The 23,501-nt window shown below is 38.7% G+C and overlaps 1 protein-coding gene across 1 annotated transcript; it reads left to right on the plus strand.

The window, feature by feature from the left end:
* Positions 1-574: 574 nt before the first annotated feature.
* LOC116313517 (anoctamin-1) lies at positions 575-22,583 on the plus strand. Its single transcript, XM_031731247.2, has 27 exons — positions 575-658; positions 5,026-5,195; positions 5,391-5,714; positions 6,763-6,858; positions 7,040-7,212; positions 7,452-7,506; positions 7,611-7,662; positions 7,760-7,815; positions 7,995-8,042; positions 8,386-8,450; positions 9,283-9,417; positions 9,528-9,688; positions 10,002-10,084; positions 12,282-12,356; positions 12,455-12,511; positions 13,015-13,089; positions 13,281-13,482; positions 14,607-14,718; positions 15,404-15,461; positions 15,561-15,661; positions 15,748-15,911; positions 16,020-16,172; positions 16,378-16,430; positions 18,197-18,375; positions 20,074-20,179; positions 20,696-21,281; positions 21,396-22,583. The coding sequence occupies exons 2-27, from the start codon at positions 5,049-5,051 to the stop codon at positions 22,052-22,054; spliced, it is 3,975 nt and encodes a 1,324-aa protein (XP_031587107.2). The 5' UTR covers positions 575-658; positions 5,026-5,048; the 3' UTR covers positions 22,055-22,583.
* The last annotated feature ends 918 nt before the right edge of the window (positions 22,584-23,501 follow it).

A 23,501-nucleotide genomic window follows, 5' to 3' on the forward strand; every position in this document is an offset into this window, starting at 1 on the left:
AAACTGCCCCAAAATACATGCGATACATAAAATTCCTGTGACTGACTACACATCAGTATAACAAGGACATAATAATAAAAGTATCACAAAACTATCAATAATGCTTAGAACACTAAGTAATGTACTCAAGGGAGCCAGTTTTGCTTTTATTTTCAATAGCAGGAAACATTCGATATGCATTTTTATGGCTTTTTTTTTTTACATCTTTTACAATTACCACTGCACGTAGTTGGAGCAGGACAGTTAAAGTCAAAATAAGTGCTAGTATAAGTTTTTTATTTAAAATATTTTGTATGCCATATGTACTACATATGGCATTATATAATTTTTGACTTTTTTTCAGTGTCATCTCAGAGCCTACAGAGGGTAGCCGAAGTTCAGTTTCAAGGGTCACTTGTAAACCCTTTTCCTCTTAGCTTACAAACACACACAGCTACACACACACTCACACACCCCTCTTGTATCCAGTAATATGCTTCACACCTTCCTTCCGTTCAGTATGGAACGGTCAGGGAATTAGCCGTCTTGTGCGCGCGCAATAAGCCAGGGGTTGCGGGAGCGCGCGCGGATTGTCCACCATCTCAGCCCCTCAGGCTGTGCAAATCGCGCGTCTTGTCAATCATCTCCCTGGCGAAGACCTGATCCTCCGTGAGTACTGGTGAGTCCTCTTTTCGCTTTTCTTTCATCGGAAGTGCAAATTAAAAACAAGCGCGCATCATTTTGCTATCCAGCACTCAGGCATATACAGTTATATCCTATGGTGTCCGATTTATCAGGGTCATTTGGACTTTACCACTCATTTATTTGCAAGTGTTTACAATACCCATGACTTGAGCTACTGCTACTGTTGAAATCCCCCGATGGATGCAGTGGTGTGCAGTGTTGCCAACTCCTCAGTAAGGAAAATCGCTATTGGCTGTCCTAAAAGTCGCTAGAAGTCGCTAAATGACGTCATCACCTAATTTGCATAATTGGTCACGCTAATGTAATTGTTGTTGGAGAGAGAAATAACATCGCGGAAGAGACATAAAGTGAGTAAAAAACGTCCTAAGTGCATTTAGAGTTTATTTAGAACTACAAATTAAATTTCTTTTAGCAATTATTGTTTTTTTAATGTCACAATTCCAACCTTGCTCCTTCACCCGGGCTTGGACCGGCAAAAGTGACCCGAAATAGGCACTCTGGTGGCGTTACTTTGTGTGTGTGTGTTTATAAGTAGTTTTAAACCTTGTGATCCACAAAACAGCATAAGAGTAAAAGAGTAAAAGAAGAACTGACTGCGTTACGGCACCCGCTGCTTGTTGAGAGTAAAAGCGATATGCACTTTCACGTCTTTTTTTAGCGACTTTTTATAGAAAAAAAGTCGCTAGGGGGTCTGAAAACTCGCTAAATATAGCGACAAAGTCGCTAAGTTGGCAACACTGGTGGTGTGTGCCGGGGTGCTGAGACTGTGTTTTTTTTTTTTTTTCCCAAACCACCATCTGCGTGCGCACAACTGTTGCGCCAACGAGCATCCAATTAAACATATTTATCGAATCACCAAAGCAACTGCACAGGGATTAATTAGTCAAAATGGAAATTAGATAATTTGATGACGTCTCTTGTCGATGTTTTTATGCTGATTTAGATTTAGGCTTCAATGATAGTCTGAGAGGGAACTGTGTAGACTCGAGTGAAAGTTTGGTGCAAGTCATTTTGAGACGTCACACAGTCTGTTTCTCGGCGCTTGTTTTGAGCTCTCCTTGCTGTTGCGTGCTGGAAAGTAACAAGCAGTTCTTTGAAATTAGCGATGGGTGGGTGCTTCAGGAGAGACAGCATTAGAGCAGCGCCACATTAAAGTTAGTGTGCAGGTGCATCTGACCCCCGGCGTCTCGGGTTGAGCTGTCAGCAAGCTTACAGGCCTATAAGCCCCATGCTGAGACACACGCAATTCTGTTGTCACTCCTCCGGTGCTTTAAAGTTACCAGGAAAGGAGGACAAATACGTCATAAAACAGTTAGGCTTAGGGAAAAAAACTGCTCTAAAAAACTCAGTTAAAATATTAAAAATAAATAAAACATGAGGAGAATGTTAGTAGTCAGGGGCAATTACCACACTATCATTAAGACGCTAATTTATTGATTAAAAGATGAAATCCAAAAAGGATCATTTGGGGGAATAATATTCTCTTAGAAGAGAACTTCTTGACTATTTTTTTAAACCAGTTGTATTTTGTTTTTTTTTTTCCAGATCTGAGGTCTCAACCTCTTTGACCCAATAGCTGGAAAGAGGCATAAATCCATAAGAGTGTTGTGGGAGGGAAAACTGATGTCAATGGTGGCTTTAGAAGATGACAGAAGTGTGGGGAAGGTTTCAGGATCTACGAGAGGAAAGAGGAGAACTGTGTGAATCTAAATCTTAGTTGTCAGACAGGAAGGCGTTAGATGTGGTCCAGCACCCACGCTTCAGGCTTAATATTTCCAGCAGATTAATGATGGACCTCTGTGGTATGTTAATGGGACATGATTAATTAGGTTAACTGCAAAGTGTGTATAAATATTATTATATATGAACAGTTTTAGCAAGAATCTCAGCCAAAGAAGAAATGGCACTCTCACTAATAAGCTAAGTGACTAGGGCTCAACATATGGAACATCCAATGGAAATGAAATTAAAACAACAAACCAGACTCGTTTGCAAAATTATTAGAGATAAATCTAAAACACCACACCTACATTACCTTATTAAACATAGAAAATACCTGTCATAAATGTCCAATAGACCATGTGTAGTCAAACAGGCACATCAATATCTGTTTTGAATGTTTCATTTGTGCTAAAAATGCAGAAGAAAAGAAAGGAACCTGCAATTTTACCTGCAACGTCTTGCCAGTGTGTGTCAAGCTGTGTTTGCTGGCACTTGGATAACTGGGATTATTGTGGATGTTTGTGCATATGTGTAAGGGGATTGACTGTTGAAGTTGTTGTTGTTGTTGCACTCGTGCTGTTTTGTTTTCTGTTAGTGTAATTGTGTATCTGGAGCCTTGGTATTTTAGGTTGGTAGGACTTTAATACAATTTTACCAACATACAAAGTGTAATCATGATGCAAACATTGTGACCATTTTCAGTTCCAAGAAGTAATCTTAATATTTAAAAAATTAATCTTTATACTGTACATCTTTATACAGTAGCACATCAATTATAGGCCTAACTAAGCAAATTACACTGAAAAAATGCTATGATAATTAAAAATATGACAATATACAAATAGTGATAAAGAAAATGTACCGTACTGATCATGCAGGAAAAAAAACTACATATTGCTTAAAAAAATCACTCAGACTGAATAAAGACTGAAAGATCAAAATACATATTGAGATGTTTTGGTGACAACATAAAAGTGTTTAAATAAAGAAAGATTTGATCAGATTTGACCAGTTTTAACCTCTTATCAGTTTCAGAAACATAAATATAATTGTATCTCATAGCACATAGACAATATTATATTGCATCGAAATGGACTGTAACTGTTTTTTGTCAGTTTTTTTAACATGTGATCTTATAGTACTATGTTCAGCAATGGTAGTTTTTTCAAACATTTTCCAACATAAACAAGGCCACAATTGCATTTTATTATAAATAACACTACTTGAATGTAATAACATCTTGTATTTTACATTGCTTACCACAATAGAAGTGACCCAAAAAAATGACACCTCAAAGTAAAATTGGATTGTGCAAAGTATGTACATCTATAATTACTGTGAGGGGATAGAAGGGAGGAATAAAAACAGAAAGCATTATACTTATTAAACACTTTTTCTTTTAGAAGAATTGATCAGACAGAGATGAGAGGATGATGCTGTTCTTGGCTGTGCAGAGTGAAATGTAAAGCTGCTGTTAAAATATTAGTCATAGTTTATCATAAAATGTGTTTTTTTTTTCAATTTACGTTTAAGAAAAACTAAATGGACTGTTACATCTTTTGAATAACTGAAGCTCAAAGAAAACAATAATAATGAAACTGAAATTGAAGTATTTAATCTTGCGAGCTCTGATCCTGTTTTAGTGCATTAGTATGCACAAAAGTGCTCAAAGCAAGGGTCAAATTCGCCTTTTGGTTTCACATGGGCCACAAACCTCACTGTCCTGGGTTGTTGACCACAATGTCCAACTCTTACAGCTGACTTTGTTGCTCTTTGCTCTGCCTCACCTGATCTGCTCTAAAAAGACTTTAAAAAGACCTTTCAAAAGCCTCAAAACAGAGCTGTGTAAAAGTCTACATTGTGCTGAAAAGTTAATGTAGAGTTCCAAGTCAAGCCAAAGAAATGACTATTTTATTTCTGTGAATTCAAGGGATTCACAGCAATTACGAAAGTGTGAGTCATAGTCTTTCGAGATGCCACTTCATTCTTTAGCACCAGAGTCTCAGCTCAGCGACCAAATTGTCCCAACAGATTGCAGCCTGTGCTGCTTGGATTGCAGTGTGGGCTTAATCTGAGCCTACAGCTTCAATTGGGTAAAAAAAGGGAGACAAGACAGCTTAATTTTGGCTTTGAGTTTATCTGTCAGTCTGAAAGAGGCCCTACTGTTTTCTCAGATATATTATTTGACTTTAAATTAAGGATCAATCTAAATATTTCATATTTACTGCAAAGAGAGTGAGAAGACAACATTTGCCTCAGCTTTATTATTTGTTTTTTCCCCATACAATAATGATTTTTCATCCTATTGTACACATGAGTGTATATTGTTAGGTTGACAAAAAGTCTTCTTGACTTGATACATAATTAAATGGGTATTTAAAAAAAAACATAATAATTTAAAAGGTAAATTAAAATAAACCTTGACTTGCTTCCTTATTCTTTTAATTAGGAGGTATCTAATGAATGTTAGATAACATGTCATCACTTTAGAAGTTATACTTGTAAGTTTTACTTACAGGAATGAAAGTACAAAACAGTTGCATTAAGTTAAGTATTAATATTCTGCTGGCAGGCCTTTGTCAACACTTAACTCTTGTTTTCTCTTTCATGTGCCCCCAGAGGGATGAAACGGAAACGAATGTATGCCCTTAACCACAGCAATGAGTGAGTCATCGTCCTTTCACTCACAGAAGCTTATTTCATTGGCTCGATCACTGTCTGGGCTCGGACTCGATGCCGCCAATGGAGGCCCTGTCAACCTCGATGACAATGACGAGCCTCCACCTCCGGTATGGTTGCACCTGAACGCTGGCTTTAACATCCTGCATCTGTAGCACATCTTTTCCTCCTACAGCTTCACTTTCTTATTCTGGAGATGTCACATTTAAACTGTTGCCACGTTGCCAGTACAGTATTTTCCCTAAAATCACAGCCTTTATCTCATCACTCAGCCAAATTATAATATTTGTTTTCTGGTTTGGTAGGAGTCTGGCATTGAGCTTGGCCCTGGGCTTTTTTTTGCTGATGGCAAGAGGAAAGTGGACTACGTGCTTTGCTACAAATACAAAAAAAGGAGAACATCAAAGCCGCGTCTTTCCCTTTCATCTAACGGGAGTCTACCGATACCTATACCAATGCCAATCCCGATACAAGGTCGATGGGAAGCGGAAGCAGAGTCTGGGGAGCCGGGAGCTCATGCGGGAGATGCGGAAGAGTCCAAGCTTACTGAGGAGGAAAAAGCTTTAATGAGGGAGGAGTTTGAAGCAGGCCTGCTGGAGGCTGGGCTACAGATTGAGCGCGATAAGGAGGTGTGTATGTGCTGTTACAGAGCTTTCACAGTGAATATTGTTGTTTACAGCTTTGAACTGTCCTTAAGTGATTCGACCACAAATCCTATGATTGGACAGCTGCCCAGCAGGTAAACCATAAGCCTGCCCGCTGAAGCTAGAAGCCTCGTCTGCACAATAGAACGCTTAATTTCAGTGGTGTATGATTGAATAATAAATTAAAAAAATACAATGCTAACAACAAAATAGTGCTGAATTTATTTTGTCATGAACACAATGTACAAAAGGTTTGTTTCTATCTTATTTGTCTTTGCACATAGATGCATTATTGTGTGTTTTTTCTTTCTGTCTATTTGATTGTGCAGAGCTTGTACGTTAAATTGGCTGCTGTTTTACATGGGGATTAAGAGCATTGATTGTAAGAGCGAAGCCAAAGGCCAGATTATAGGACCTTATTAAACAGTGAGCTAATACTGTGAAGCGTGTGCTGGCTGGCACATACATGTATTTGGTTGTGACTAGTAAGTATTTATATGTAAAGGAATGGTGTGCTTGATCATGTCTTAGCTATAGCATTGAAAAGTCTTTTGTTATTAAAGCTAGCAATAACATTATTGTGTTTTACAGTATTCATTACTTGTCCCCATTGAGGCTCAGGATACATGTGAAAAAGGCTGTTAAGGATCGATTACTAGGGCGTTGCTGCACAACATAGCCATATCTGGGAGGTGATGTTTGAGTTTGTAATGCTGTACCTGCCTAGCAATGTGGTCATTGCAGTAATTGCTTTGGCAGACAGGAAGACAGAGCTTAAGAAGCTCAGTAACTGACCACATTTCATATTATCAGATCTGATAATTGGGTAGATCATTGCGATTTGCAGGAAAGCATCACAACAATTATCTTCAATTTTCCATACTTTGCAGGATTGAGCAGTCCTGGCTTTGTGATAGTGAGATTTCTTACAAAACAGCCTCTTTATAATCAAATGTGTCATCCTGACAGGTTTAGAGAAGCATATATTTTAGTTATGAATGTAAATTGACTCTCTCTGGCAATATGTGTGCAGAGGTCAAACGGCATGGGGTTTATTCGACTGCACATCCCATGGTCAATACTGAGCCGAGAAGCGGAGCTGCAGAAGATCAAAGTCGCTGTAAAAAAGGTCAGCAGTTTCACGCAGTCAGTAACATACCTTGGTCAGTGAAATTCCAGTTTTACTTAGTACATTTGGAGCATTTTTTGAGATTTTTAATTTGGCTCGGGGACTTGTAGTTCGGGAAACTGTGGAAAATGACCAAGCAGCTTTGATCAAAATGGTTTTCATGTGTGTTGTCTTTATGTAGAAATGTGAATTGCGGAAACGGACAGGCATTGCTGGGATGTGGGATTCTGTTGCCACTAAAATCAACACACCGTTTCAGCCGGACGTCCCCGATTTTGACATCCAGAGAGACTCCCAGACACGTGTCAATTTTAAAACCCTCAAACACCCTTTTATCAGAGACAAACTCCATCTGTGAGTACATAGATGATCACACTTACTGGTGAATAATAAGGACAATCTTAGCTTTGGACACACATAGTTTTATTGGTGACTGAAAAATCAAAGTGGTATTCAGTAGGTATTATATTGTGATATAATGCTAATTCAGAGCTTTGTATGCCACTGAAACACACGCAAAAAGGGAACTTGCCATTCACAAAACTTTTGAGAACAGGCTTTATTTTTAACCCTCATTTATTTTGTCCCTACAGCTATGACATCAAGTCAACAGAGACTCTGTTTGACAATGCGACGCGGAGCAGAATAGTGAGTCCAGGAGTTTTTTGTCATGAAAAAAGGTTCTAAAATCTAAAGTTTAAATATAAATGAGCTCACTTAAAATTTCTATACTATGTTACGTGTGCTTCTAGGTAGCTGAGATTATTTCACGTACTACTTGCAGACACTCTTGCCAAACTACCGGTGAGATCTATTGTTTTTCTGTTTCATATTGTTCTGAGTCATGCTGACAGTCATAGCTAAACTGCCTGTGTGTTACATTACTTTTTTGTGTTGTAAGGCATCAACTCTTTACTGGCTCGGGCTGTCTATGTTGCTGCTTTCCCTCTGCATGACGTAAGTAAAATGAAGACCTCTGCTTGAAGTGCTTTTGTTCTGCTCAGTTACTGTATATAAGTAACAAAAAAATGTACAACTCCTAAAAACCTCATCTTCACTTAATCCTGTGGATTTAATATGATGTAACGTAAACCACTATGTGACTTATAAAGAGCTGATCACTTTTTCTGTTTTAGGGGTCATTCACAAGGAGAGGACGGAAAGATCAGAGAAATGATAGACAGGTGAGTTTTCTCTAAGTGGATGTGGATAAGCATGTGTTGACGAAATCTTTTTACCTCTGGAACATCCTTGATGAAGTCAGTGGAGATGATACATTCATTTTAGGGATAAAATCTTTGCTGTTGCTAACCAAGCTTCAGAGCGCTTAGGCGCTAACATATTTTAAAAATAATAAAATGTACAAATCTACATGTGATCCAGTAGTTTGAGCTCTTTCAAAATCTTAATACAGTTTGGTTATTTATCATCAACACTCTGGGTGAGGTCCACAGGTCTGACATTTTAGTTATTAACTGTTATAATCTGGGCATTTACTGTTCTGTCATGTTCTTGTGCGTCTTTCAGCTCCTCCATGAAGAATGGGCTAACTACGGAGTCATGCATAAATACCAGCCTGTAGATCTTATCAGGTACTGAGCTATAAATTTCTAGCTATAGCTTTAGCTTGTAGTGTAGTGTAGTGTTCATTACAGCCACTAATACCGATTGTTGGAGATATTTGTTCTTATTTTTTATTATTTTGAAATTAGTTAAAGTTTGTTGTTAGTTTACTTATATTTTGGGGTTTATTTTCAAGTTTATTTGTAGGTTAATATTTTGTTTCAATGTTTTGTTTGTTTGATGTTACTTTGTTAAATTAGTCAGTAAGAGCTGTAGGGCCATTTTGTTTCTATAAATAGAGAGGCTGGTATAGGACCAGCATGCACTGGGGTGGGCCTATGGTTTTTTACCAGAGCAGGAGAAGCAGCAGGAAGTGACAAAAATGGATCTTGTTATTGCTTGCCAAACTGGATAAATAAACCATAAAAACGCAACTTTCAAGTTTGGACAGTGGACTTCTTTTGCCTGCGTATGAAATATTATCTCAGTGCAGTAGTGGCTTGTGGACTTTTAATTGTGGGATTTTTGGTCTGTCAAACAAAAGGAATTGCCACTACACCGATCTTTAAGAAACAATATTGGTGCAAAGTCTTTAAGGCTTGCCATTATTATTATGATTATTATAGATGAGATGCCAAGTCAAAGTTTTAAACTAAAAGTACTAATTCTACTACTAATAATAAAGTTCATGGATGTGCCAAGTAAACGTTAAGGTTTCTAATGTTTCTCAGGTGAGATCAATTTTTTCTTGTGTTTTTAAATTGAACACTGCTTGAGTCTAATATGGCATATGTCCTTGGCTCTTTATATTTCCACTTGACAAAAAAGTATAAAGCCTGGACGTTGCTCCTTTGTTCACAGGAAGTACTTTGGAGAACAGATTGGGTTGTATTTTGCATGGCTGGGTGTTTATACTCAGCTCCTCATCCCTCCTTCAGTACTGGGCATCATTGTCTTCCTATACGGCATACTTACTGTGGATACCAATGTGCCAAGGTGGGTAGATACTAATTAGTCTTCAAATCTGTTTGTGGTTATCAAAGTGTATTACTGCCACGCAGTGTTAATGTTGTTATGCATGTGCTGTTTTAACATGTGTGTTTAAGTCAGGAGACGTGTAATGACAGCTTGAACATCACCATGTGTCCACTCTGTGATGGCGTGTGCGACTACTGGCGTCTGAGTTCGGTGTGCTCATTGGCCCGAGCTTCATACCTGTTTGACAATGGAGCCACTGTCCTCTTTGCTATTTTCATGTCTCTGTGGGGTAACTATACACTTTAATGCATATCCCTGTAACACAGTAAGTTTTACCACAGCAACTCCAGTAGATAGACAGACATTTAATAAACACTTAGATTTTTTAATTCAACTTTCGGTTAACCCAAATACACATTTTAAGATATGAAGCTACTTATTTTGTCAAAACAGGTTTATTTAATTTTCTGAACACATTCACATTTAGGAAATGTTTGTGAATAAACTTCCTGCCAAAATTGATTTTTTTGAACCTCCTGAATACAAATAATTTTTTAAAAATCTTTATATTTTTGTAATTCCTTTTGTTCATTTTTTTGTAGCTGCATGGTTTCTTGAGCACTGGAAAAGGCGGCAGATGTATCTGAAACATACGTGGGACCTGACGAGCCTCGAGGATGAGGAGGTATTGAAGTAGATTTGGCATATTGTACAATAAAAAAAACTATGCTATATTAACTGAAAATGAAAATGAATCAAATTATTGCATAATTTTATTTTTCCACTTTCTATTTTTATAACCCATGTAAGTCAAGCCCAGAGTTTTAACCTCTTGACACTTGACGGCAGGGATCAGTTGTGGTTTACCTTGTAGATTATCATTTGTTTCAGAACACCGCCCATCCCCTAACATACACATGCTTGTAGGCACCCATGTATCCATGCGTTAACAAGACTGTTTAGGGTGTTAAGTGTGGTAATGGGATTGGCGAGTTCTTAAAGGGTATTTCCTGGATAGTATGACAAAGCAGGGTCGTAATATACACAGACACAGCCTAGAACAACTATAGCTGTTTGAACTTTGCTTGAGATTATTCAGCGGACGTACGTGAGAATGTACCCTGACCAGCCACTTCATTAGGTACACCTGCTAGCCAATCGCATAACATCAGCTCCATTTGTCAACTCCATCCATTTAAACATGTAGACGTTAGGCAAGATGCTCTGCTAAAATTCAAACATCAGAATGGGGAATAAAGGTGATTTAAGTGATTTTAAAAATGGCACGGGTGTAGGTGTCAGATCCAAGATCCAGGTCCAAGTATTTCAAAAACTGTTTACTTTAGTTTTTACTGGGATTTTCACCAACAAACATTTCTAAAGTTTAAAGAGAAGGGTCCAGAAGTCCAAAAGATAAATATCCAGAAAATCCCTTACTGATGCCAGAGGTCAGGAAGGCAATAGTAACTCAAATAACGACTTGTTACAACCAAGGTATGCAGAAGAGCATCTCTGAGTGCACAACACATCAAACCTTGTAGTGGATAGCTACAGCAGCCCTGTGTGCAACTCCTGTTAGCTGCAAACTAGAAACTGAGGCTGCAGTTACTCAGGGCTCACCAATAGTGCACAGTAGAAGAAAAATGGTCCATATCTACTGCAACATTTGGATGGCAGGGTCCGATTTTGAAACATGAGCAACAGAAAGACTCTGTCAACGGTTCAGTTTAATGATGTAGATGATCTTCTTGGAACATGTTTAGCTCCTTAGTACCACTTAAGCATTGTTTAACACCACAACCTACCTGAATATAAGTCTATCCTTTTATGACCATGTTATTCTGATGGCTGCTTCCACCAGAATAACATGTCATGACCCACGGCTTAAATAATCTCATACTGGTTTTTGAACATGACGGGGAGCTCACTATGCTCAAATGGTCTCCACAGTCACCAGATCTCAATCCAATTGGGCACCTTTGGGATGTGGTGGGATGGGAGATTGTCATGATGAATTTGCAGCTGACAAATCTGCAGCGACTGTGTGATGCTGTCATGTTAATATAGACCAAAATCTCTGAGGAAGGTTTCTGTCATCTTGTTGAGTCTATGTCAATAAGGCTCAAGTGGGTCTTTGCCAGATACTAGTAAGGTGTACTGAATAAACTAGCCAATGAGTGTATCTTAGAAATAGTTGAACTGGAAATTAAATAACCAACAAGCTCCCCAGCTCTGTCTATTATCCAGTTGAGCTTGTGCGAATAAACAAGGTAATTTTCTCCAAAATTCATAGCAACGACATGTGGCCCCTCACCAGAACCATCCATCCAACTTTCTGTTTTACAAATTCCTATTCAAATGAACTATTTTTTAAATAAATATAACGCAGAGAATGATCTGCTGTGTGTTACAGAGTTCATGAACAGCATTCATTTATGAAAACAGCTAATCTTTCTTACACCTTCTCTTCCCTTTCTAACTATCTCTGCATATCTGTCTTTGCCTCTTTCATTCGTCACTTTGTCTCCTGCCCGAAGGAGCGAGTCCAGGTGGGCAGGTTTCTTTACCTGCAAAGTTTCTGTAGCCATTTTTTATGCATTGTGAAATCAATTTATTGTTAATGTTTTAATGTGTTGGCATTTAATGGGTTGTGTATCTACAGCTGAGAAGTTTAATTCTAAACATCAGCAATTGAAAAACTCAGTTAATGGTCAAAGTTGCAGATTGAAATCACTTACATTAAAGGTGTAAATAATTCACACAAAATAAATGGTTTTGTAATGGCAGATGCCAGACATTAGTGCATGTGTTTTAAATGTGTGTGTGTGTGTGTGTGTGTGTGTGTGTGTGTGTGTGTGTGTGTGTGTGTGTGTGTACTGCAGGAGGAGCTGAGACCTGAATATGAAGAAGCACTGCAGGAGAAAAAAGCCAAGATGAAAGCACAGTCTGCAAAAAAGGTATAATGTGCGTTTTTGTTCACATTCAGTTTTATAACTTCCAACACAAAAGACACAAATTTCACCGACTCATTGTGTGTTTTTTTCCTGTGTTGCAGATGACTCAGTCTGGGGACGGTAGAGATGGAGAAACAGACCAGATGCTGGCCTACCAGGTATCACTACACTGCCCTGAGTGACAGGACATTATGTGGACAGAGCTGCTGGGGGCAGAGGGCAGGGCTGTATTTAAACTTCTTTCATTATTGCTAGCAGATAATGTCGCTCCCCGATTTACTTTATCCTCAATGAAGTTAAGTGAACTACTGCCAGAAAAGCAAATCTTACAGTTTTTCTGAGTTTTTCATATATTGTAGATTTAATATAGACTACCTGTGTGTGTATGACTTTATGTTGGTTCATAATAAACCCCCCTTCACCTACTGTGGGTGGTTGAGTCCAAAGCAGCTTACCTGCCTGAGATTAGCCCAGATTACTGTTGGAGAGGGAAAAGGGAGCAGAGGAAGAAGGGGAGGGGATTTCTGTCCTTTGAGATGGCAAACACGCACCTGCCAGACAGAAACAAAAACGTGTGTGCATGTGTGTGTGTAGAACATGTGCAGTGCATTAATGCACAGTGCTGATGAGAACAAAAATAATATGCATGTTTTCTTGGCAGCAAGAGCCCGAGTCACTGGACATAGAGGATCACCTGCCAGGTTATCTCATCAATATATCCACCTTACTACTGCTGGTACTGCAATCATGCTTTCTTCTTATTCTCACATTTCTATCTTTCTTTTTGTTGAATCATGATTTCTTGAGGGAGATTATAGTTTAGCCATCATTATTTGTATTTTTATTTGTTTGTATTTAACAGTAATCAGAAGGTTTTTATATTTTAATATAAACTTTAAACTTTTTATAAACTTTTTGTGTCTTCAGATATTCATCACCTTCTCAGCGGTGTTCGGGGTGGCAGTTTACCGCATCTGCATGCTGAGTGTGTGGTCCATGAACCCTGATCCAGAGGCCAAGGCCAGCGTTAGGATGACAGTCACAACCACAGGCATCATCCTCAATATGCTGGTCGTTCTGGTGTTGGAAGAGGTCTATGGAGCGATTGCCGTGTGGCTAACTGAGCTTGGTACTTTTTTTAATGCTGTTAGAAAGTTGGAGACAGAAAGCAGTAAAATCTTGAAGATAAAACAAGTTATAAAACTGGACACTCACCAGCAAACATAATTTATTACTCAAGAAAGGCATTACACATTACCACATTTTCCTGAATGCCTTTCTTATTACTTAATTACTCCCTGGAGAAAGTAATTCATTACAGTACTTGTTACATTACTTTCGTGTTACTTAAAATTACCTGAAACTCACTTGTCACAAAATTATCAGTTGACAGTATAAACCTGAGGCTACAGTCTCACACTCCAGCACATAACCTCATCCTAAGCAGGTGAGGTGTGGGGACACACATGTGATCTATCTTTATATGTATGAACACAAGACTGGCAACACAGCACAGAGATGAAAACCACCCGAACCCACAGTGATTCTATTCTAGAAACGTGGACACGTCGCCTGGCTGCTCTTCACTGATTTTCTTAGCTCAGTTTTGTCATCACTCTGGGTTTTTGGTTAGCTAAAACTAGAAAAAGTAAAGTCCACAGTGGTCTACTTCTCTACAGCTGTAGACCACTCCACCATTTCTGTAGATTATAGCGAGTGCTTAGGAAGAAAAAACATGTTTGTTTCATGTTTCTTCTTTCTATCTGTGTGGTGTACAGAACACTAAAGAACCTTTGTAAAATAAGTAAGAATATAATTGTAACTGTAATGTAATTGCTGAATTTAGTGTAGTACACATTATATTACTGTGTTACTGAAAAATGTCATGTGATTACAGTAGCATGTTACTTTGGAACACTGATGATTTCACTACTGCATTGTTCTGTAAACCCTGAAGCATTTATAACGGTGTTATTGTTGTTGAGACAGCTCTACCATTGTCCACTCTGTTTTCCAAAATCTGTCTTTAAGCCTTCTGCTTTGAATTTTAATTTTCATGTAACTAACTGTATGATGTCATCTAACATGATTAGATACTTCACCATGTATTTTAGTACAACAGGGCGTTTTACAGATTAAGGGAGTCTTGGTGATATTGTTAGTGAAACGTAACCAGTATAAAGAAACTGATGATGCAGGTGATGTGTTTATAGTTGTAATTGGAATTAATAGAATTAATTCATGTCTCAACAGAACTTCCAAAGACAACAGAGGAGTTTGAAGAGAGACTAATATTCAAGTCCTTCTTCCTCAAATCCATGAACGCCTTTGCACCAATTTTCTATGTGGCCTTCTTCAAGGGCAGGTCTGTATTTTTTTCTTTCTTCACTCGCTCATAAAGTGACCTGGGGTACCATTTGATGTGGAACTACACAGCATTTTTATCCTTTGTCTGTCGTCTCACATGTAGAGATAATTAACCATTTTGATTGTCACCAGTTTTCTAAAATCAGCACTGCAAGAGAGATACTTTTCTAATATCTGGCTTATATCCAATGGCTGTGAAGCAAACAGAGAAGGCTGTAATCATGGGTCAAATGCAGGTTAACCTGTTGGCATCTTTTGCTGCCCAAGATACATCCAACAGGGAAAAATGCAAGTGACCACAAAGTCATAATGGAGTACTATCAGTTTCAATCTTTTGTCATCTCACTTATGCAAGTGTTTAGTTAAAAAATGGTGAAAGGATACATTTTTATACAGTTTTAATGGCAAAAGTTATGCAGACTGTGACAGAGTATGATAGAAATGAAACTGCTGAAATTGCATAAGGCAACACAAATTTTCTCTTCCATTCAAATTGCATTCAAATTAAATATATTTCCTCTTCATAGGCTACATTTCAAGCCTGCTTAGTTTTTGTGATATATTGTCTCACACAAACATACTCTTTGCCCTATGATTAGTTTGCTGAGATGTGTTTGTCCTACTCACTCGGCACTGTCTGTCTTCATCCCTTTATCACGTGACTTGGTCCTCTCCTCATACAGGTTTGCTGGGCGGCCTGGCGATTATGTTTATGTCTTTGGAGACTATCGCATGGAGGAGGTTTGTTGCACTATGCACAGTGATTATTGTTTTGTGTATGTACGTGTAAGATAAATGATCTGTAATCTTTTATGTAAATGTGTGTTTTCCCTTCTATAGTGTGCCCCTCCTGGCTGCCTCATTGAGCTGTGCATCCAGCTCAGCATGATCATGCTCGGAAAACAACTCATCCAAAACAATGTGTTTGAGATACTCGTACCGTAAGTGTTCTTGAATATATACTGCTTCATTTACAGAATTTGAATCTGTAATCTGACTCTGTAAATATATCTTTTCTGTTTTACAGTAAGTTGAAAAAGATGTACAGAACAATACAGGAACAAAAAGGAAAGAATAGAGGAGCAGAAGATGAGGACAGTGAAACAGAGGAGAAGCGACCGAAACAGCAGTTTGACAAGGATTTCACCCTCGAACCGTTTGAAGGTGTCAGTCCAGAATACATGGAAATGAGTAAGTGTCTTCTGGTCCCTTGAATATATATTTATTCACAAAATCATTCAATACTGCAATGAACCTGCATTAACCTGTAACCATGTGTGCATGTTTTGACATATACAGTAATCCAGTATGGGTTTGTGACTCTGTTTGTGGCCTCCTTCCCGCTGGCACCAGCGTTTGCTCTGCTCAACAATGTCATCGAGATTCGCCTCGACGCTGCAAAATTTGTTACTGAAATCCGGCGCCCTGATGCTGTGAGGTGCAAAGACATAGGTACAGATTTCACACGTGCTCATGTCCTCTCTGTCTTCCTTTGTGTGAATGTGACAAGAAAAAACCTATCCCTAAATTTCTAATCACGTTCTTTTTCTTTCCTTTCTTTTACATGAACACACGCATGCGCACACACATTGATACACATGGATCGACACACCTCTTTTTCCCCCTTTGTCTCTTTTCATGCGCATGCTATCTCCAGGGATTTGGTACAACATCCTTTGTGGAATCAGCAAATTCTCTGTCATCACCAATGTAAGTGTGTGTGCGTGTATGAGTCTGCTTTCTATAACCTTTGACTTCTGGCAGAGAAGTGTATACTGAAGTGAACTCCAGTTTACTGTAGCTTACTGCTGTTGCCATGTCCTTGTTGAATAAGTGCAAATGTTCAGTTTACCCAAGTCCATCGAATTAAGTTCTTACTTTTCTGGGGGGGGGGTTTAACTGTTGTCACGAGGCACTCTATGGCAGGTAGAGGTGTGGCACAACTTGCAGGTCTCTGAGCTCAAAAGCAACTTTCATGCAGCTTTAAATTATTTTATTGCTCATATACTTGAATTTGCAGTATACTTAAAATCTTCTTCCTTTAACTTTGACGCTGGTTTGCAGCATTTCTATGTCGTGGCAGTGACTTGTGGTCATCTGAACATGTGGAACAGTTGTACAGAATAACAAAAATATATATATGTATATATATGTGTATATATAAGATACAAATCAAAATGGTTGGGACTTTTTTGGTTGGCTCTTTTAGCGGTCTACCAATTTCACAACAGACATGTAACGAATTAAATTTTCAAAAATACTGATTTCTTTTTTTATTTGTCACTCATCTTGTCACTGGTGTTACCATATTCATTTGGCAAGTTTAAAGGCTTTACAAAATATTATTTCCTCAACCTCTTTAGGATAATGAAACAAGATTTCCTTTTATTATTTACAGTCAGATTTGTTCAGCATGTGGCTGTATGACATTTGTTTATTTGTGCATTTGCTATAACAATAAGAAAAATATTCGAATAACTGCTAAAAATGAATAATAGTGAAATCCTGTATATCCTAACCCACACATTTAACAAAATTTAGTGGCTGTAAAATTAGTAACGTGTAGAATATTAAACATTTTGCTTGATGTGATCGAAAAAACCTCCCCCACTCAGTTTGGAGATATCAAACAAAAGGAAGTAAATTACAGTCAATAATTTAATCAATTCTTATTATGTTTATTTTTTTTTTTTTACAATTCCCTAAAGGTAAGGTAAAATCTTAAACTAAACCATTTTTATGAAATTAAAAAAAAAGAGAAAAATTCGTATAAATGAAAAGAGGCATTGGTCTTATTATGAGCAATTCAGTAAATATGTTAGAGGAAATCGAGTGATGTCATCACTATAATTTTTTGTTTCAAAATAATACACTTTGTTAATATGAAAACATAAGGAGAATAATACTTTCTTTATATGTTTTTTAAGAGTTTGTTTTGTTATGTCATGTTTATTGTATATTTGATAGTTATGTAGATATTATTGCATTTTAAATGGTAAAAAAACCCCACTTTTTAAAACAAAACATGCTGCTTACCACTATCCTTTATTGTGGGGTGGGGCACTCCTGTGGTGCTTGGACCTATGTGTAAGCTGCTTTCGGCTCATTTATTCTCAAAGGGATGCCACAGCGGGTAGCTCAGCGTGTTTGTTTTGGCAGATTACACCAGAAACCCTTCCTGACACAAATATTGACAAATATATTTGACAAATCTTGTCAATTTGATGGCTCAGGTATAATTGTTCATATCACATATTGTAATATTTTATCACAGACATAAATCAAAAATTTAATTAAAACACTAAATTATTTTTAAAGTGTAATATTTCTTTAAAAGCTACAGACAAAATAAATAGACAGTACTACTAATGTTACGTTATTCTTATTATTGGACCATAAAGTTATTTATTGTTAGTGAACAGATGTGCCAACAGTAACTGGTAACTGTAACTTTCACCCCTTGTTTGTCTTTCTAGGCATTTGTCATCTCCTTCACATCAGAGTTTGTTCCACGAATGGTTTACCAGTACATGTACAGCGTTAATGGCACCATGAGTGGATACACGGAGCACTCGCTGTCCTACTTCGATGTCAGCAACTTCCCCTCTGGCACAGCGCCAAACACCACCCTTATCACTGGAGTATCCATGTGCAGGTCAGAGTCACTCTATTAACCTTGACCTACCTGGAACTTTCTTTAAATCCTTTAGTCCAGCAGCTTAGCGCTTTACCTGGAACACATACAAAAAGACTTCCTCAAGATTTCCACATTTTGTCATGTGTCAGATTCATTTTTCATCAGTCTTCATGGATACTTGAGAATTACAAAGCAAACATTTTTTGAAGGTATTGTTAAATGTATTAAAGATAACAATTTACTTCAGTATTCAGACCTTACAGGGCTGTAATTGAGCTCTGGTGCATCCTGTTAAAAATCAATGAGATGCTTCAGCAACTTAACTGGAGTCAGCCTATATGAAAAGGCACACACCTGTCGATATAAATTCTTCCTGTTGATGGTGGATGTTAGATTGAAGGCCAAACCGTAGCATAGCCTATATGATACTGGAAGAGCAGTGGGTTATCACAGAGCAGATGCTGAGGGACATACTGTGATTCATGCTCATATCCATCCAGTATCCACTTCAAAATTTCCATCCATCCATTCAGCCACACAGCCAGCAGTTTTCTTAACGGATTATGCCTCTCTCAGTCTATCTCACTTGTCATTTGGCGAGAGGCAGCGTGTATCCTGGTTAGGTTGGCAGTTCATCACATGGCCAAAACATAGAAACAGACACACAGTTTAGAATCCCCATTTAAGCTAACATGCATGTCTTTTGAGCTGTGCATGGAAATTCAAAACCTAAGAGAAAACCACGCAGGCCCAGGGAGAGCATATCTGCATCGTCTCTCAGCCCCTCATGGACTTGTTCACACATTTAAATAATAAGCGAGTGGTCACTATGAAAGATCCTTTTGTGGGGATGGGAAAACCTCACAGAAGGACCATCACTGGTGTAGCAGTCCACCAATCAGGCCCTTGTGGTAGAGTAGCAACTTTTGGCGCAGTTTCTTATCAAGCAGTTTATAGTTTTGTTTGGAGGAAACCGATCTGACTTCATTAACACCGTCTGTACAGACAAAAGCACTCGTGACAACGTAATGCAATGGGGATGTTTATGTTTTACTTTTTGTTTGTTTTTATTACAACAAGGCGTGGAAGACAAGACGGGATAGTGTTAAAGATGCTTGCAGAAAAATTTTTCAATGAAAATCTTTTGCAACCGATGACAAATAATCACCCCAAACACAAAAACACGACCTAGAATGACCCAACCACAGGCAAGACCTGAGAGACGGGAACGTGGCTGTGCAGTGACACCAAGCAGTTCTGCCAAGAAGAATAGATGAAGCTTCCAAAACAATCATGTGCCAAACTTGTAAGATCATTCCAAAGAAAGGCTGTGACTGTTGCCAAAGCTGCTTTAACCAAGTACTGAGAGAAACGTCTGAATACTTAATGTATGTAAAATGGGACGTTTCAGGCTTTTGTTTTAGTACATTTACAAAACATTCATAAAACTTTTTGTGGAGTATTTGTGTGGAAATTCATGAGAGGTTAAAAAAAAGAATTACAAGAATCAATTTTGAGATGTGTCTGAAATGAAAGATGTGGAAAATTTAAAAGAATTTGAATTGTTTTTATTTTTTACTGTAAATGTGTGCAAGGATGAGTTTTAAGAAACTGTCAAATGTTGGCTTGGATAGCTTTTAGCTTTTTTTGTGTGTATTTTTTTCGTGCTCCCACATGCTTCTCTGTGCTAATACTCACAGTGTATCTTTCTGTCAGGTACAAAGACTACAGAGATCCTCCGTGGGCAACAGATGCGTACACCTTCTCTAAACAGTACTGGTCTGTCCTGGCTGCAAAACTGGCCTTCGTAATTTTCTTCCAGGTATCGATATGACTTAGCTACAGTAGGACATATGCTACACTTAGTCTGAAAGGATATCGGATCTCCAGCTCTGTTTTTACTTAAATCCACGAATAGCTTTCTATCCAGCTGATATGTGACTTCCTTTGTCTGTCTTTCTCAAAGGATGTTAATATAATGTATAGATAAGTAGAGATGCACCAGTCCAACTTTTCCTCTCCTGATATCTGCTGATAGGTTTTTTCGGACAGTAGTGTTGTCTTTGATATTAAGTTGGATAATTTATATTAATATGTCCTCTATTTCACTGTGACCAGACCTATTTATCTGATATTTATCTGTTTATAGTAAGAAGTGATCTCAGTGAGTGTGCAAACTGCCTAATGGCATTCAGTGTTAATCCAGCAGAATAGTGTTTTCTTACCTATAGGTGCCTTTTAAAAAATTATTTTAACAAATACATTTTTGGCTTTCAAAACTAGTTAACCCTCTTTAAAAATAAAAATCTAAACTCCTGTTACTTGTTTTTTCTATCAGAACCTTGCCATGTTCCTCAGCATGTTAGTTGCCTGGATGATCCCAGATGTACCACGATCTCTGCGGGAACAGCTGAAGAAAGAGAACATGTTGCTGATGGAGTTTCTGCTGACTCAAGACCAAGAAGCACGTGCCAAAACTCACTCCACAAAACACTCAGCCCCCTACTTCCCTGCCAACATAGACATTGTGGTGGAGGCACCACCAGAAAATCAAGAAGAAGTACAAGTGGAGGAAGAGGAAGTGGTGGGGGTTGAGATCAATTTGGATGCAAGGAGCAGAGATAGTGACAGTGATCCAGAGATTGGAAATGTATTGGTAGAAGGTGGAGTAAATGGTCTAGAAGTGCGAGGAGATGAAGGTGAAGAGGAAAACAGAGAGGCCGAAGGAACAGAAAAGGAAGGAGAAGGAGATGTTAAGGAGGAGGATGGGAAGGAAGAAGGTGGAAAGGAAGAGTTTGAGCAAGAGGAAAGTGATGAAAAAGAGAAAGGAGGACAGAGAACAAATGAAGACGAAGCAAAGGAAGTTGAGAATGAAAATTTTACTGTAGATCTGGACGTCTTCATGAGTGAGCTGGGCCTCTTAGGTAAGAGGAGACAATTTAATAACAGAGCACAAGTTCTTCTTTCTTTGTTCATCTTGTCTGTGAAACATATTGTCTGCATTGTACGATTCATTTTTTTTGTTTTTTGTTATATAGATGAAGAACCCTCATCGAGCACAGTTAAAGATACGGAGCTTCCCCGCTCAGGCTCCAAACAAGAATGCCAGAAAGATGCTGAACCTCTGTCACATTCATCGTGTAAAAGAGGATCATCCCAGAGTCTGAAGATCTCCAAGGAAGGGATTACAACAACAGATGATGAAACTAAGAGCTTCTCATTAATCGCACCTCCTCCCAGAGAGCCAGGCTCAAAGGCCAAGGCCCGATGCTCCACCCTGCCTTCTCGCCACAGAGGGGCTGAGGCTTGCTACAGCCTGCCAAGGCCCAGCCACTCCACCAGCCTCACCAGGTTCCAGCAGAAGTCCACACTTATTCCCCTGATTCCCCTGGACCCTTCATCATCAGCTTCACCCAGCCCATTATCTCCCACACACACACAGGCATCCCCATCATCTGCACAGCCTCTACTTGCCCAACAGCACAAAGCCTCAACTGAACTGTTTGTGCTAAAAGGCCCTCCACCCCAACAGCCACGCTCCAGGGCCAAAGCCCGGTGCTTAACCCTGCCTCCAAGACAAAGAGCACAGGGTCCTGAGGAGCACTCCAAAAAGCCTAGCCATTCCACCAGCTTTACAAAGCTGGAAGACCGTATCCCGCCTTCCCCCAGTGAACTGAAGCGCAACACACCAGTATGAGGAGAGCTGCAAGGCAAAGTGAAAGAGAAGGAGGGTGGAGGAGGGAGGGAGAGGACTATTCAGATAACCTTCTCCTGTCTGTGCCTGGAGGCACACACCCCCTTCAGTCCCCACTGCTGCATATACCTGTGGTGTGAAAGGAAACATCAATGGAAACTCCTTTTTATCATGTTACTCCTCATTATACTGCTCAGTGGTTTAGGGCTAAACCTGACAATGGGGGTGCTGGACAATTCGGAGAAAGACTGCTCTGAAAGTCTCCTTGCTATGACCTGTGAAAAAAACCCACTGGAACGTATTCTGTTTTATTTCTGTGTATATTTTTTGGGCTGTTCTTTTTTGCCTACACTCACATCTCAGTAGCCAATGCTCCTCTGTTACATCCAGTCCAACACATGCAGCAGTGCTGCCTTGTAGGCCAGCTGAAGATGAAATTGTATTCACTGCAGCTAGAATCAGCACGTGTGCTTTTAGATTTACGTTTATCTTTAGAAGTTTTGATATATAAACACATGAACTTATAATAAAAGACCCCCATGTTTTTAATGTTTGTCCTTCGTTGTAAAGTTGTGTAGCCTCAAGGCTGTTTTTTCTTGGACAAGGGCTTTGATTATTGACAGGAAACACTGATCGCAGCTGATTTTAAAGTCAGTATTTGTTATGGCTGCCTTTAACATAGCCTATGCTCTATAAGGCAAGCTTTTTTATATTTTCTTTAAGTAGTCTTCAGGAATAGTTCTCCAGGCTAACTGAAGGATATCCAAAGCTCTCCTTTGTATGTTTGCGCCCTTTGTGTTTCATTCTCTGGTAAGATAATCCCACACTGCTTCAATGCTCTGGGGAGGCCAATCCATGACTGATAGTGCCTCGGGGTGTGTTTTTACTTCACTGGCAGTGTGTGTCAGCTTTTCTTCTTTCTACAGTTTTTACAGTTTGTCTGCTGTGGATAGTTTTTTGGTCTGCCACTTCTTCTTTTTTCTTCCACTTGTTCAGTTTCCTTAAGTTTTTTAAGGACACACTGCACACCATGCCAAAAATATTTTTGTTTTTTATTATTATTGTAGATTCAAATTAAGAAAACCTAGAGAACTATTGCTCAAGACCTCTTTAAAGAAATATGAGAGAATCTGGCTCCTTGGAAGCAAAATGTAAAGAAGTGAGGGGTGTTTGAGACTTTTTGCACAGTTTTGTATGAATCATATAGTGGTTTACATGTTGACCTAACAAGAGTTTACAAGACACAAATCTCTTTGATGTTGTGTCAGGAAGGGCAAAATAAATAAACAGATCAAAATCAAAATATACCCATTGAAATATTCAGTTACCTGCTATGACGAGTAAAAAGCAGCTTGTTCTTCTCTGAGAAAGCAGCTGAACAAAAGTGTTCAGCAGACCCACCACTACATTTATAACACGCCACTCATGTACAGTATATTAACAAGCAGGT

This window comes from Oreochromis aureus, linkage group 7 (genome assembly GCF_013358895.1).
Source record: "Oreochromis aureus strain Israel breed Guangdong linkage group 7, ZZ_aureus, whole genome shotgun sequence".
NCBI lineage: Eukaryota > Metazoa > Chordata > Actinopteri > Cichliformes > Cichlidae > Oreochromis > Oreochromis aureus.